The 12,907-nt window shown below is 50.3% G+C and overlaps 1 protein-coding gene across 6 annotated transcripts; it reads right to left on the reverse strand.

Annotated features, from left to right (window-relative positions):
• Positions 1 to 1,291: 1,291 nt before the first annotated feature.
• MLST8 (MTOR associated protein, LST8 homolog) lies at positions 1,292 to 9,258 on the reverse strand. Of its 6 annotated transcripts, none has more exons than XM_063143318.1 (9): positions 9,168 to 9,258; positions 6,756 to 6,895; positions 6,584 to 6,635; positions 5,222 to 5,384; positions 3,879 to 3,954; positions 3,574 to 3,726; positions 3,292 to 3,416; positions 1,863 to 2,026; positions 1,292 to 1,484 (listed from the first exon to the last, which is right to left on the reverse strand). In XM_063143318.1, exons 2-9 carry the CDS (start codon positions 6,882 to 6,884, stop codon positions 1,366 to 1,368), a joined length of 981 nt encoding a protein of 326 aa, XP_062999388.1. In that variant the 5' UTR covers positions 6,885 to 6,895; positions 9,168 to 9,258; the 3' UTR covers positions 1,292 to 1,365. The 6 variants fall into 6 exon arrangements, with proteins under 6 accessions (XP_062999388.1, XP_062999392.1, XP_062999391.1 ...); XM_063143322.1 differs by having other exon boundaries at positions 9,160 to 9,176; XM_063143321.1 differs by lacking the exon at positions 9,168 to 9,258 and adding an exon at positions 7,258 to 7,350.
• Positions 9,259 to 12,907: the final 3,649 nt, after the last annotated feature.

The following is a 12,907-nucleotide window of genomic DNA, read 5'->3' on the forward strand; positions in this document are numbered from 1 at the left end:
CTCTGCTCTTCTGTACTTGAACTCAAGCGGGCGCTCGCTCCGTCCGGAACCGCCTGCCGGACCTGCTGCTTGAAAGAGCCTCCCCTTAATGCAGGGTTCTGGACTGGGCCAGAAGAGCTACGACTCCACAACACAGACCTGTTGCAGTCTTATCGGCGTATACATTTTATTTACAAAAGTGTCACCTTAACTGCAACCTGTAAATAATTGTCTTTGGATAGAAATAGCTGCAAGGTGTAGCTGAGTCCTAGTTAAGCCCAAGTTAAACAAGCTTTATGTACAACACAATCTTTTAAAAAACTATTTTGTACAAGTTTAGTTACTCTGACGTGATATTAAGTAAAAGCACAGAATGAAGAAATGGGCGCTTGGAGAGGTTGCGTGTTCAGCACTGGCAAGAGAGAGAAACGGGCAGCTGCTGCTGCTGCTGCTGCTTACAGGATTTGCAAGCGTGTTTGCTCCCACAGGGTCCCTTCGTTCTTCACTCCTTTTCTCTGAGCCTGTCGACCCAGGGGTAGGGGGTGGGAGGGGCGGGTGGGCTTGACTCAATCATTTCCAGAGGGTGGTCGTGTTTTCTGCAGCAGTGAAAACAAAGTCCTGTGGCAGCTTATCCCAGAATAAAACGGTTAGGTGTTAAGGTGCCCCAAGATTCCTATTTCTCACTAGATCAGCCTCTCTCTCTCTCTCAAAAAAAAAGAGTGGCAGTTCAGGGCTGAGAACATTTTGCAGGCCCCACACTGGGGAAAGGCAGCCCTCCGACTGCCCCTGTCCTCTTGCCATTTGCAGCGGACGTGCACAGCCACAAAGGCAGGCAGGCGGGTGACCCACTTGCCCTCCAATGGCAGGGAGCCCAAAGCTTCCTTCCAGCGCGGCAGGTGACAAACCTGCCACAAAAACCTCGCCTCTGGGTCTTAGTGGGGTGCAGAGGTGAGTTACGGAGAATGTTGGGGAGGGGGATGCAGTGAACAGAGAGCAGCTTAAATGAACAGAGGGGGCAAAGGGGGTCCGTAAAGACAGCGTATTCCTTCGGGGGAGGGGGGAGATGGTCCCGCCCGGTGGGGCTGGAGGTAAACAGCCCCCCCTTTCCTAGCTCTGCCTTTGCTTTAAGATCTCCTTTCAATCAGAAAGTGCGATGGAAATCATCTGCATTTTTAACCCCCCTGCTAACGTGGCCTAAGTCTCTCTTGCATCAATCGAGCTCCGCCAAAGAAAGTCAGCTGTGGGTGACCCAGCTGGACCGAAGTCCTCAAGTACCCTTTTGCACACACACACACACACACACACACACACACACACACACACACACACACACACACACGTCTGAGGGACGGCACGACTTGCCAATAGCCACCACGGTCTTCCTCTTCAGCCCAAGACGCTGTCGTTGAAAGCCAGGCAGACGACAGCCTTCTGGTGCCCGCTGTACTCCCTCTTGATCTCGCCCGTTTCCACGCACCAGAGCCTGGCCAAATTATCCGAGGAGGCTGGGAAGGGAAATGAACACGCTGAAGTCCAGGAGGGCTCAGCTAGGCCAGTCTTGCCCCTTGAAAGAGTGCGAAAACTGCCTGAAGGGAAAGTCAACTGGTGGGAGAATGTCGTGCAGCAGCAAAGGCCCAGTTCAAATCTCGCCTCTACCATGAACTCCAAAGACGGCCTCAGCTGAGCCACACTCTCTCAGGCCCTGGCCCTCCCCTATCGGAAATATGACTGGCCTACCTTACAGGGTTGTTGTACTGAGTGTTCAAGACACTTAATTTTTTTACCAAGGTGGGGAAAATCTATCCAGAAAGTCACCTGGATTTTCTTCATAAGGCCCGGAACTACCTAGGGCTCAGTATCGACGCCACCCCAACCACTCTCACCTGTAACAATGTACTGGGAGTCCCCTGAAAAAGCACAGTCCCACATCCAGCCACGGGACGTTTCCCCAGGGTTGTTGCTCTTGATGCTGAGCTCTGTCATGAGGGAGAAGTTGGACGTCCTCCAAATCTTGCAGGTCTGGTCGGCAGAACAAGTAGCCAAAAGCCTGGAGCAGGAAGAGGAATGAGTGGGGAAGGTGGGCGAGGGGGGGATGCAACTCAAGGCAGCAGCACAGACGTGAGCGTTGAAAGAGCGGGGGGGGGGGGGGGAGAGAGTATCCATCGTTGTGGGCCCATGAAAGCATCCATATGGGGAGGGGCTGCAACGCAGTGGTGGCGCACCTGCTGCTTTGCCTGGGAGACCATCTAGACCACCTTGGCCTGGCTGTTGCACGCTGCTCAAGTGCGGCTGAGATAGCGGTCAAACCGTCCATCTTCCATGCAGCCTTCCTGCCGTTACTAGTTTCGCCAAGGAACCTTGGATAAAGCTTTGTGGAAATCCCACGATTCCTCGATACACAGTGGCCTGGTTTGCACATAATGCTACCCCATGGCTTACTTAAACCATGGTTTGTTGCCCTAAGCAAGGATTTGTTTGGCAGATTAAACAAACCATGGTTTGCCTTCTCAGGACCTGGGTTGTTTGTTTCTTTCCTTCCTCCTTCACCTGCTCCCTCCCTGTATTCCAGAAGACTTTTTGGCACTGCAATACTGGAATGTAAAGTGACTGGGTTGTTGTTTTTTAACCACTCTTGCCTGCTACCTCTGTAGCTTGGTATAACACCCTAAGATTCTGGCATAATGACAACCCATTGTTTAAACAACCCAGAGTTCGCAACCCAACAACAAACCGTGGGTTCTATTCATGAGTTGTTTGTGATTAACAACCCATAGTTCTTGGCTCACATATAATGGCAACTCATGATTCAACAAACCATGGTTAATTAAACTATGGTTTATTGTTATGTGTGAACCAAGTCAGTATGAAAGCTGCCACTATTTGGCATCTGCATGACACCAGTGGCAGCAACAACACCAGGACTGGAAAGAGTAGTCAAAAGAATGTTTGCCCCTCCCCCCCCCCCAATTTGCCTCCACCAGCTCTCCAGCGAACAGAACCAAAAGTCACTGTGTAGGACAAGCGCCTGAGTAAGAGACAGAAAACATTAGGCTGCTACATATAAGTCTGGCAGCCTTTATGGGTATGTTCAGGAGGGGTGGCTATTTCCAGGGCCACTGGTTCCAGGGCCACTAGCAACACCTGCAGAAGGTCTGGAGGAAGGACTGCAGATGCCACTGCTGCAGCTAGGCCCGAATGATCCAGCCCTGGGCTCAAGCAGTCCTGTTCAACGCCCCCCACCCAAGGCTCAGCTTGAACATCCCTCTCGTTCCGCGGGCAAGCAAACAGACAAAAGCTCGCCATGCTACTTACGTGGAGTCTGGGCTGAACTTGCACTGGAGAGCGTAGCGGTTGTGGGCAGGGATCTTGGTCTTGGGGATGAGCTGGGTCACCTCCTCTCCGATGCCTCCCGTCAGGTTCCACACATAACAGTTGCCCTGCAAGGGAGAGGGAACGGCGTGCCAGAGAGGCCGTGGCTCATGGGCCCCCTGCCAGGGCCCTCTGAGGTCCAGTTCTGCTCCCTCTGCCCTTCCCAAGGCAGAGGCCGGCCACACAGCATCATTCAAAGCACTGCACCGGGCGGCCCACACTTACCGAACTGTTGACTGCAGCCATGTAGCTGGCATCCGGATCTATGTGCACAGAGTTGACGGAGACTTCTGGCTCCGGAATGAGCTGCTCATTGTGGTCTGTCTTCAGGTCCCAGATGTGAATGGCCCCGCTCTGATCCCCAACAATAAGTTCTGCCTAAAGCAGGGTGGGTGGGAGGAACACAAGCAAAAAGCACCCCCCCCTCAAGAACGGGTGCCGTACAAGCCCCTGCCTTTGCAGCAGTCAGGAAGCAAGCAAGGGAAGGGGAGGAGGGGATCTCCCTGCTCTGGGCTGGAGCACCCAAGTACCTGGTTGGGATGCAGGCAAACGCAGTTGATGGGCGCGTTCACTTGGAAGATGCGCTGGCACTGAAGGTTGCGCGACCTGGAAACAGAGCAGACACAGGCAGCCTGACGGAGGTGGGCCCTTCCCTTGCCCGGAGGTGGGCCCTTCCCTTGCCCGGAGGTGGGCCCTTCCCTTGCCCGGAGGTGGGCCCTTCCCTTGCCCGGAGGTGGGCCCTTCCCTTGCCAGGAGGTGGGCCCTTCCCTTGCCAGGAGGTGGGCCCTTCCCTTGCCAGGAGGTGGGCCCTTCCCTTGCCAGGACTATCTGCACCCCAGGAAGCGCCTGTGCTACCAAATCTCACACGCTGCATATCCTCCCTATATCGTTCAGATTTGTAGTTGCAGATATAAACTTCTTATTTTTAAACGTCTCCACTGGGATATATTCATGTTCTTGCACAGTGCCCAGATTTTTCTGGGAGCTTGGTCAGAGGATGGCCTGGATTTTCAGATTCCTCTTTCAAAGCTCCATAGTGGCTGAACTGGGCAAGACGCCCTATAAGCATTCAGTTTTAAAAGATTTCTGTGAGGGCTTGGGGTTTGTTGGTTTTTTATGGTATCGTAACTGGCAGTTTTTGTTCTCTAACGTTATGGCAGAGTCGGGACCTCTTTCCCTCTTCATTCTTCCATCCCTGCATCTGAATGCAGTTTCTGCATGCAGAGAAGACAAAAGCTGCAATCTTAAACTCACTTACTTGGAAGTAAAAGCTCATTGAACTCAGAGGGGCGGACTTTTGAACTAACATGCTTAAAGTCATGCAAACAGACTCCAGAAAACCTTCCCGCCACTTTGGAGCTGAAAAACATGACTTTTATTGTCTGAGTTGCCCTGAGAACGTTTCGTTACTACAAATAAATATTAAAATAATAATAAATCAAGCTTCTTCCCACCCTATGATGGTATGTAGCTGCCAAAACTGAGGGTACATCCAATTCGCACTATTGGACACAACACAAAGGTCCGCGGCAGACACCCCCCCCCCTCCGCGTTGCATGCTGACGGTCACAGGTTCAATCCCTGACAGCATCTCCAGGTAGGCTGCTACCTGACTTGCTGCTGTCAGTCAGCGTTGACAATACTGGGCTAGAGGGGACCATGGCCTGACTCAGGATAAAGCCGCTCCCAGCGTTTCTGAGTCACACGTGCTTTCTCTCCCATGTCTCTGATTACTCGTGATTTGAGGAGAGAAGACGCTATCTTGTAAAACTCCCACGCTATCCCATGCTATCATTGTCAATTTACAGCTTGAGATCCACTAGATCTCAACCAGAGTAAGATTATTGAAATCAGCAAAGGCCAAGAGGCGCACCTGAGGTCCCAGATGCGGGCCATGCAGTCTTCACCCCCAGTGTACATCCATCGGCCATCTTCGTGGAACCCGACAGAGGTGATGTTCTTGCTCACGCCATCGTAGTTGATAACAGGGTTGGGGTTATTGGAGTTCAAGTCGTACATTCGAATGTGTTGGTAGCCTGCATGAAAGACACCGACTGGTTTATAGGAGCCAAAAGCAGCGCTTAGGACCTGGCTATCTAAGAGACCACCTGCCTTGTTACGACCTTGCCTGCCAGGGGCATTGCTAGCCCTTGGGGCCTGGATCTGTTCCCCGGAGTGTCCATTGGTGGCAATGGAAGTTTTTCCCCCACAGCTTAATTGCCACGCATGGGGCAGTTCTCAAGGGGGGTTGCTGCTGGGCAGGGTGTTGGTTATCTTCCCCCTTCCGACGGGTTACAACCCAATCCTAAACCACAGAGAAGGCTCTCTTCTCACGTTTTCCTCTTCTCCTGCCCCTGCTCAGCCTGACCCTCGTGTCCCTACCAGACTCTCCTAACGGCCTGGAGTGCTCCTTGTCCACCGCACGCCATTCCTTTTCCACATGCCAAGAGGCACGTGCAGGCACTGCAGCAGCTACGCCCAGCTTGCCAGCAATGGTGGAAGACACAAGGCTGGTAAAGTGCCAATGGGAGCATGAAGATGGATTCCTGCACAGAGCAGGGGGCTGGACTCGAGGGCCTTATAGGCCCCTTCCCAACTCTACTATCCTATGATTCTATGAGGTGCACCGTGTGTGAGGCTGGGAAAAGGGACAGGCTAACTGCCATATCTGAGTTTAAGAAAAAAAATATCCCAAGGAAAACACCCCAAAGACAGGAGCTGGAAGGAGGCTACAGAGTGAGTCTTCTTCATTCTGACTTGACTCGTGACACACCCTTGCCAAAGGTCAGGCTGCCCCTCAGAACAAGAACGGATCCTCAGAGGACAAAGAGACACAAAGCTGAGCTTTTGCACGGGGATGTACAAGCACTCTGTGTGTGCAAGTGTGTGGGGAGGGCTTTTCTAGCCATGGACTTTACGAATGTCAATATTTTAAACAGAAGCATGTCAACAGACAACTGAATGAGGCACCTACAGACATGGAATTAACTCAGAGCTTGAAGTAAGTATCCAGGTTCCCTCACCCCCACCCCCACTCCCAAGCCATGGAATCCAGGGTCTGTAGTTTTGTGCGGGTGTGTAGAACTCACCATGTGGAGAACACCTTCAGCCTCCTCCGCACAGAGCTTACAATTTCCAGGACTCCTTATATCAACTAGCTTATGTCAGAGTGGCAGACATGCCCTTGGAGAGACAAGTTGGCACCCTTCACACTCTCTGCCCACAGCACACCTACCTGCAGCAGCTATCATGGTCCGGTCTGGGGTGATCTCCAGAGCATTGACCTGCTGGCAATTGTGGTTAAGGAAGAGACAACGGGCCACCCCACGCCGCTACCGTAAAAAACCCGTCAGGTCAGCAGAGTCACAGTCCTTCATTCCACTGGCCACTACATGGCAAAAGGATACAGAATCTTGGTGCTGGACAGTTCGGGTGCATATCCCACTGTGGGCCTGCCAGAACCGAACAGTGTGGTCATAGCCAGCAGTGGCCAGGATGACTGGATCGCTGCCTACCGTGCCCTGTGTGGTGTTCATGGTTCAGGTTTCTAAGGGTACAGAAAGACAGAGGGGAAGAAGTCCACAAGTCAGTGGTCTGCATCAGGATAGAGAAGAACGGCTTCCCCACACGTCTTCACCCAGGTTCTCTCCTGATGGGTGTTTGGGGAAGACTTAGAAAATGCCCAGGGAAGAACTGAGATGGAACTGAACAGCTAAGCTCAAGCCCCACCTTTTCCACAGGGTCACTGTGTCACCCTGGGCACTCTTCCCCATCCATGAAATAGGAATAACTGTGGTCTATCTCATAGAGTTGCTGTGAAAATGATCTATGTTGTGATGGTACATAAAGCACCATGCAGATACTAGAATTCATTCCCTTGGAACACATGATTATGTCAATGAATCTTACTCCAGAGATGCAGACGAGCGGTGGTAGGGGATTAACTCCAGAGCACACATCACAGTCTAGGTATTATTGTTATTTATTATAATCTTCTTCATCCTTCACTAGGGGCTGAAAAGGCCAAAGTGCCACAGGTGAGCCTCTCTGGGAGAGGCTGGGAGTTTAGACTTAGAATTTGGGGCAAGGAAGGGAGAAGAGTTATCTTGCGTTTCTGAAAGTTATCAACACTTAGGCTTAGTTCTATGCGTTTGGATTCACCCCACCCCCTGGCAGGCTTGATGTTGCAATGCAGCCTGTGTCTTTGGGAAAGGAAGATACAGAAATCTGAAACAAACCCTGCTTAAAAACTAATTACTCAATGCACGGCACCAGAATCTAACTTGTGAGGCAGAGCATACAGATAGTCAGGTTTGGGAGGGTCAAACTACGTAGGCATTGGGGATGTCCTAGTCTTGCTTGTATCATCTATATAAGAATACAGGAGTGAAACGCTTGTTATTCGAGATCTACCAGACCGATTTTGCTCATTTTTGTTTTAAACTGAAGCTTGCACAACGTAGATGCACAGAAAATTGTGAAAGTTTGAAGAAGTTTGAAGCCTGAGCTTTAATAGCAATTGAGTTCCTCCACACCAAACAAGCAGGGCAGCCCCTCTGCCAGCAGGATGCGAGACATCCCTGCTTGGCCAATCAGCGTGGTGTCAAGGCGCGCCCTGGGTGCAGCCGTTTGGGTAGACTGTCGCCATTGGGGAGAGGGAATGGGGACAGTCATCAGGGTGCACAAGGGTGGAGGCACGGCACGTGCAGATTCTGGAAGGAGTATTCATGTTTTATTATGCTCTTCATGGTTTTAATTTTTGTGAACCACCCAGAGAGCTTCGGCTATTGCAGTGGTTCTCAACCTTCCTAATGCCGTGACCCTTTAATACAGTTCCTCATGTTGTGGTGACCCCCAACCATAAAATTATTTTCGTTGCTACTTCATAACTGTAATTTTGCTACTGTTATGAATCGTAATGTAAATATCTGATATGCAGGATGTATTTTCATTGTTACAAATTGAACATAATTAAAGCATAGTGATCACAAAAACAATATGTAATTATATATTGTGAAATATTTATTTCTAATTTCAAATAAATGAAATGTCTCGGTTCCTAAGACTATCGGAAATATGTGTTTTCCAATGGTCTTAGGCGACCCCTGTGAAAGGGTCGTTCGACCCCCAAAGGGGTCCCGACCCACAGGTTGAGAACCGCTGGGCTATTGGGTGGTATAGAAATGAAATAAATAAATAAATAATTCACTTCGCATGAGCCACACTTGCATCTTTCATGAGCCCCTCTGTGGTGAGGGGACCGAGGAGCAAGAAAGCAGGAAAGGGGCAGGACTACTAGCACCCATGGCGACATGGGCTTGACACTAGTAATAGTAGCTCTTCCTCCTCTTCTTCTTCTTCAGTGCAAGGCACTTTCCTGAATAGCCTGAGTGAAAGAGGCAGGCCTTTGGCCGGAGGAGCTCACAAGGCAGTGCGGTGTAGCTGTAAGTGCATTCAAATCCTCCCCCTTCACCCCTCATATGCACACATACGCCTACCTCGCAGGGCTGTTGTGAAGCTAAAACGGGGGAGGGGAGGAGAACCACGGACCAAGACAACTTGAGCTCCTCAAGGGGGAAAAGGGCATTTGCAAGGGCCAGCAGGGATCCGGTACAGGGATGAACGCAGGTTAAGACCGAGAGAGAGAGAGAGAGAGAGAGAGAGAGAGAGAGAGAGAGAGAGAGAGAGAGAGAGAGAAGAGCTGCAGAAATGGGACACAAAAATGCACAGGGGGTGAGGAACTGGGACGACCTGCACCTGGACCGGCACTGCTGCGCCCAGGGCAGAGCCCCCAGCCACTTACTTACCTACCTACCTACCTGGGTCCGCTTCCCTATGTCCCATAGGGCGTGGAAAGGCCACTTAACTTTAGCTACAGAGGAGGGGGAGGGCAGAGAAGCAGCACGACGCATGCGCACACCGGCTCAGGCGCAAAGTGGAAGGGAATGGGCGCATGCGCGCAAGAACCACGGGCGGTCTCAGCCGCGGGTTCGAGCCATAAACCGGCGCGGCCTTTTTCTAGACCTGTAATATGTAGACCCACACCCGGCACTGCCAACTTCCGAGTTCCTTTTGATGTCTATGCTTTTATTTCCTCTGCACTGCCCGGCTGGGACGCTCCGCTTGCTGCAACCGGCGCGTGCGTGTTTTCCCGGAGGGGTTTTCCCGGGTGCTGCCAACCGAAGCAGCAACAATGCACAGTGGACAGCACTGCAGGACTCTCGTGGACCAGGCTCAGCCGCTGCACATGAACGCAGGACACAGATTATTTCCTATGCAAGATGCGGGCCGTTATTGGAATTGGCATATATTATGCAAAAATGAAGCATTGCCCCCACGAAAATAGAATTCAGTGCAGCTAAAATGATCAAGGGGCTGGAGCATCTCCCCCTGTGAGGGAAGATTACAACAGCTAGGACAGGAGAAAAAGCGAGTAAGGAGAGGGGGGCGATAGACACCATGCCTGGGGTGGAGAAAATGGATAGGGAGACATTTTTCTCCCTCTCTCACAATACTAGAACCCAAAGGGGTCATATCCCATGAAGCTGATAGGTGGGAGATTCAGGACGGATCAAAGGAAGGACTTCTTCACACAACGCAAACTATGGAACTCACTACCACAAGATGTGGTGATGGCCACCAGTTTGGATGGCTTTAAAAGGGGGTTGGATAAATTCCTGGAGGAGGTGAAGGCTACCAATGGCTACTAGCCCTGATGGTTGTGTGCTATCTCAAGTATCCGAGGCAGTAAGCCTGTGTGCACCAGTAGCTGGGGAACATGGGTGGGAGGGTGCTGTTGTACCATATCCTGCTTCGTTGGTTCCTGGTCGACAGCTGGTTGGCCACTGTCAGTTATATTGTGTTTATATTGTATTTTATATTATGGTTTTATACTGTTGTTTTATACTTTGAATGGTTTTAATTTTTGTGAACCGCCCAGAGAGCTCCGGCTATTGGGCGGTATAGAAATGTAATAAATAAATGGTCTGATCCAGCATCAGGGCTCTTCTGATGTTCTTAGGAACTCTTGTCTTTACTGCCACCTTTTGTTGGGGGAGGGAGGGAGGGGCACGCACAACCTGCCCATTACTCAGTCACATCTGGATGATGATGATGATGATGATGATGTTTAAGCCCCTAGGATATCCTGAGCAGTTCTGACTTTTGTGGTGGGGGAGGGCTCAAATACGGCTGCGCAGGGTAAATGCCGGAAGTCCTTCTCGTTTGGTGGTTCTACGGCTCCCCGCAGGGAAACAGCGCCCCCTGCCCCTGGGGAGGAGGAAAGAGAGGGCGCCGGCTAAACTGAAGCATGCGCAGTACGGCCTGTCAAACTGTTCCCATTACCCTCCAACCCAGATGTCGCCAAAAAGAAGGAAATAACGGAAGGTCCACGTGCGAAAGTCTCCCATATGTCTGGGGACTCCTTGGCCTGGCTTAGGCCAACAGCACTGGGCCTGCATTATCATCATTATTATTTCTTCCAGCCCAGTCCCATTTGTGCTGCGTGTATGCCAAACTGTATGCCATTATTTCAAACGGTAAACTGCCTTGTTTGCATTGGCACAAAAGCAGTACAGGAATGTAGGAATAATTAAAAGAATACATCTTTTCGAAAACAGAGGTTTATTTTGGTAAAGAAAATCAGGTGCAATGAAGGCAGCAGGAAGAGCTGCTGTCAGGGCTGAGGGGCGCTCCCTTCCCCTTTAGATTGGCGTGGTCTGAATATGTATGTAATTATGGAGGTTTTATTTTATGTATTTATTTATTCTAGACGTTTATCATCCACCCTGTAACAGAGTTCTCAAAGCAGCTTACAACAAGAATACAAGCAAATCATAGAATAGCAGAGTTGGAAGGGGCCTACAAGGCCATCAAGTCCAACCCCCTGCTCAATGCAGGAATCCACCCTAAAGTATCCCTGACAGATGGTTGTCTTGAAGGCCTCTAGTGTGGGAGAGCCCACCACCTCCCTAGAGAATTGGTTCCATTGTCATACTGCTCTAACAGGAAGTTTTTCCTGATGTCCAGCTGGAATCTGGCTTCCTTTAACTTGAGCCTGTTATTCCGTGTCCTACACTCTGGGAGGATCAAGAAGAGATCCTGGCCCTCCTCTGTGTGACAACCTTTGAAGTATTTGAAGAATGCTATTGTTTTCCAAAGGTGCTTTTTTCTACCTGGCCCTTGCAAATTTGCACTAAATCCTACAATTCTGAAAATGTGTAATTATTAGTAACAGGGTGCCTTATTTATTTATTTATTTATTTTAATCATTTGTGTCGTGCATGCTGCTTTACACGGAACAGGTTTGACAGGTCACAACTTCAACAGAGCAGAGTGCTCTGTCCCTGCTTCACCAGCCTGGTGGGCTGCTGAAGGTGTGTGTGTGTGTGTGTGTGTGTGTTGGGGGGGTGGGGGAGCTCAGTGCTGCAGAGGGCGTGGCTCAGTGGCAGAAGAGCCCCCGTTTGGCATGTGCAAGGTCCCAGGTTCAGGCAGGGCAAGGAAAGAATCCTGCCTGAAACGGTGGAGCTGCTGCTGCCAGTCAGTGTTGACAATATGGGGCTAGATGGACCAATGGTCTGACTCAGGATAAAGCAGTTCCCAATGCATGTTCCTGTGTCCTGTAGTGGCCACTTAGGAAGAGAGGCACTTTCTCCACAGACAGTAAGGAAGCGGTTGAGGGAACTGAGCTTCACCAGCCTGACAGGATGTATATGTCTGTGTCAATAAATGAGTATTGGGCGGGGGGGGGGGGTGATAGAAAGAGAGAGAGAGATGATGGCTCCACCCACTTTTTACTTTGGTCCCATCCACCAATGGGATGCGGGCTTATCTTCCCCCCTCCCCCCACCCCTGCCAAGGTGTCCCTTGGGCTGAAAAGGTTCCCCCAGCACTCCTGGTGTAGAGAGGGAAGAGCAAAGGTGCTGTAATATTTACCTACAGCCGGGCTCCCCAACCTTTTTGGACTCGTAGGCAGATTTGGGAACTTGAGAAACTCCTGTGGGCACCACTGCAAAATACCAAATGAGTGGATCGCCGCTTTGGCAGCTACCTGTAGTGTCTATGGATCTTAGGCTGTGTCGTATTCAGCTAAAACTTTCGTTTTGTGCCTATCAGACACCACAACATCTCCTTAATATGGTGTTGCCTAAGGTTATTACATAGATAAATTTTGTACTGGAACAGTCTTTAATATTCACTCATGCACATGTTCTTTTAAAAATTATTTACCTGCTTCATGGAAATTAACGAATGGCCAGCTTAAATGGATTCTCTGCACCCTTTTGACAGTGGAAAGACTGACATTACAACATTGGAAGGATAAACACTGAACTCCAATAGACTAAGGACCTTACAAAGTTTTCAACATTTGAATGGGTGGCATACAGACACCACCTTCAAGTGGATACTTATTTGGATATTGGGTCAGCTTTTGTTGAAGCCTATGTATCATTGCTAGAAAGCTGTATGCATTTCATACAAATCCATGTATGTATATTTTTAATAAATAAATAAATCTGGGTGCCCATGGGCACCACATCGGGCACCCCTGACCTACAGA

Source organism: Elgaria multicarinata, chromosome 17, assembly GCF_023053635.1.
Source record: "Elgaria multicarinata webbii isolate HBS135686 ecotype San Diego chromosome 17, rElgMul1.1.pri, whole genome shotgun sequence".
Lineage (NCBI taxonomy): Eukaryota > Metazoa > Chordata > Lepidosauria > Squamata > Anguidae > Elgaria > Elgaria multicarinata.

Excerpts from the sequence above, each read along its gene's own strand:
- MLST8 (XM_063143318.1), bottom strand. The coding sequence starts at position 6,884 with ATGAACACCACACAGGGCACGGTAGGCAGCGATCCAGTCATCCTGGCC. Across the intron at positions 6,636-6,755 it reads CTGTCCAGCACCAAGATTCT|CAGGTCAATGCTCTGGAGAT; the intron begins GTATCCTTTTGC and ends CACAATTGCCAG. Across the intron at positions 5,385-6,583 it reads GACCATGATAGCTGCTGCAG|GCTACCAACACATTCGAATG; the intron begins GTAGGTGTGCTG and ends TCTTTCATGCAG.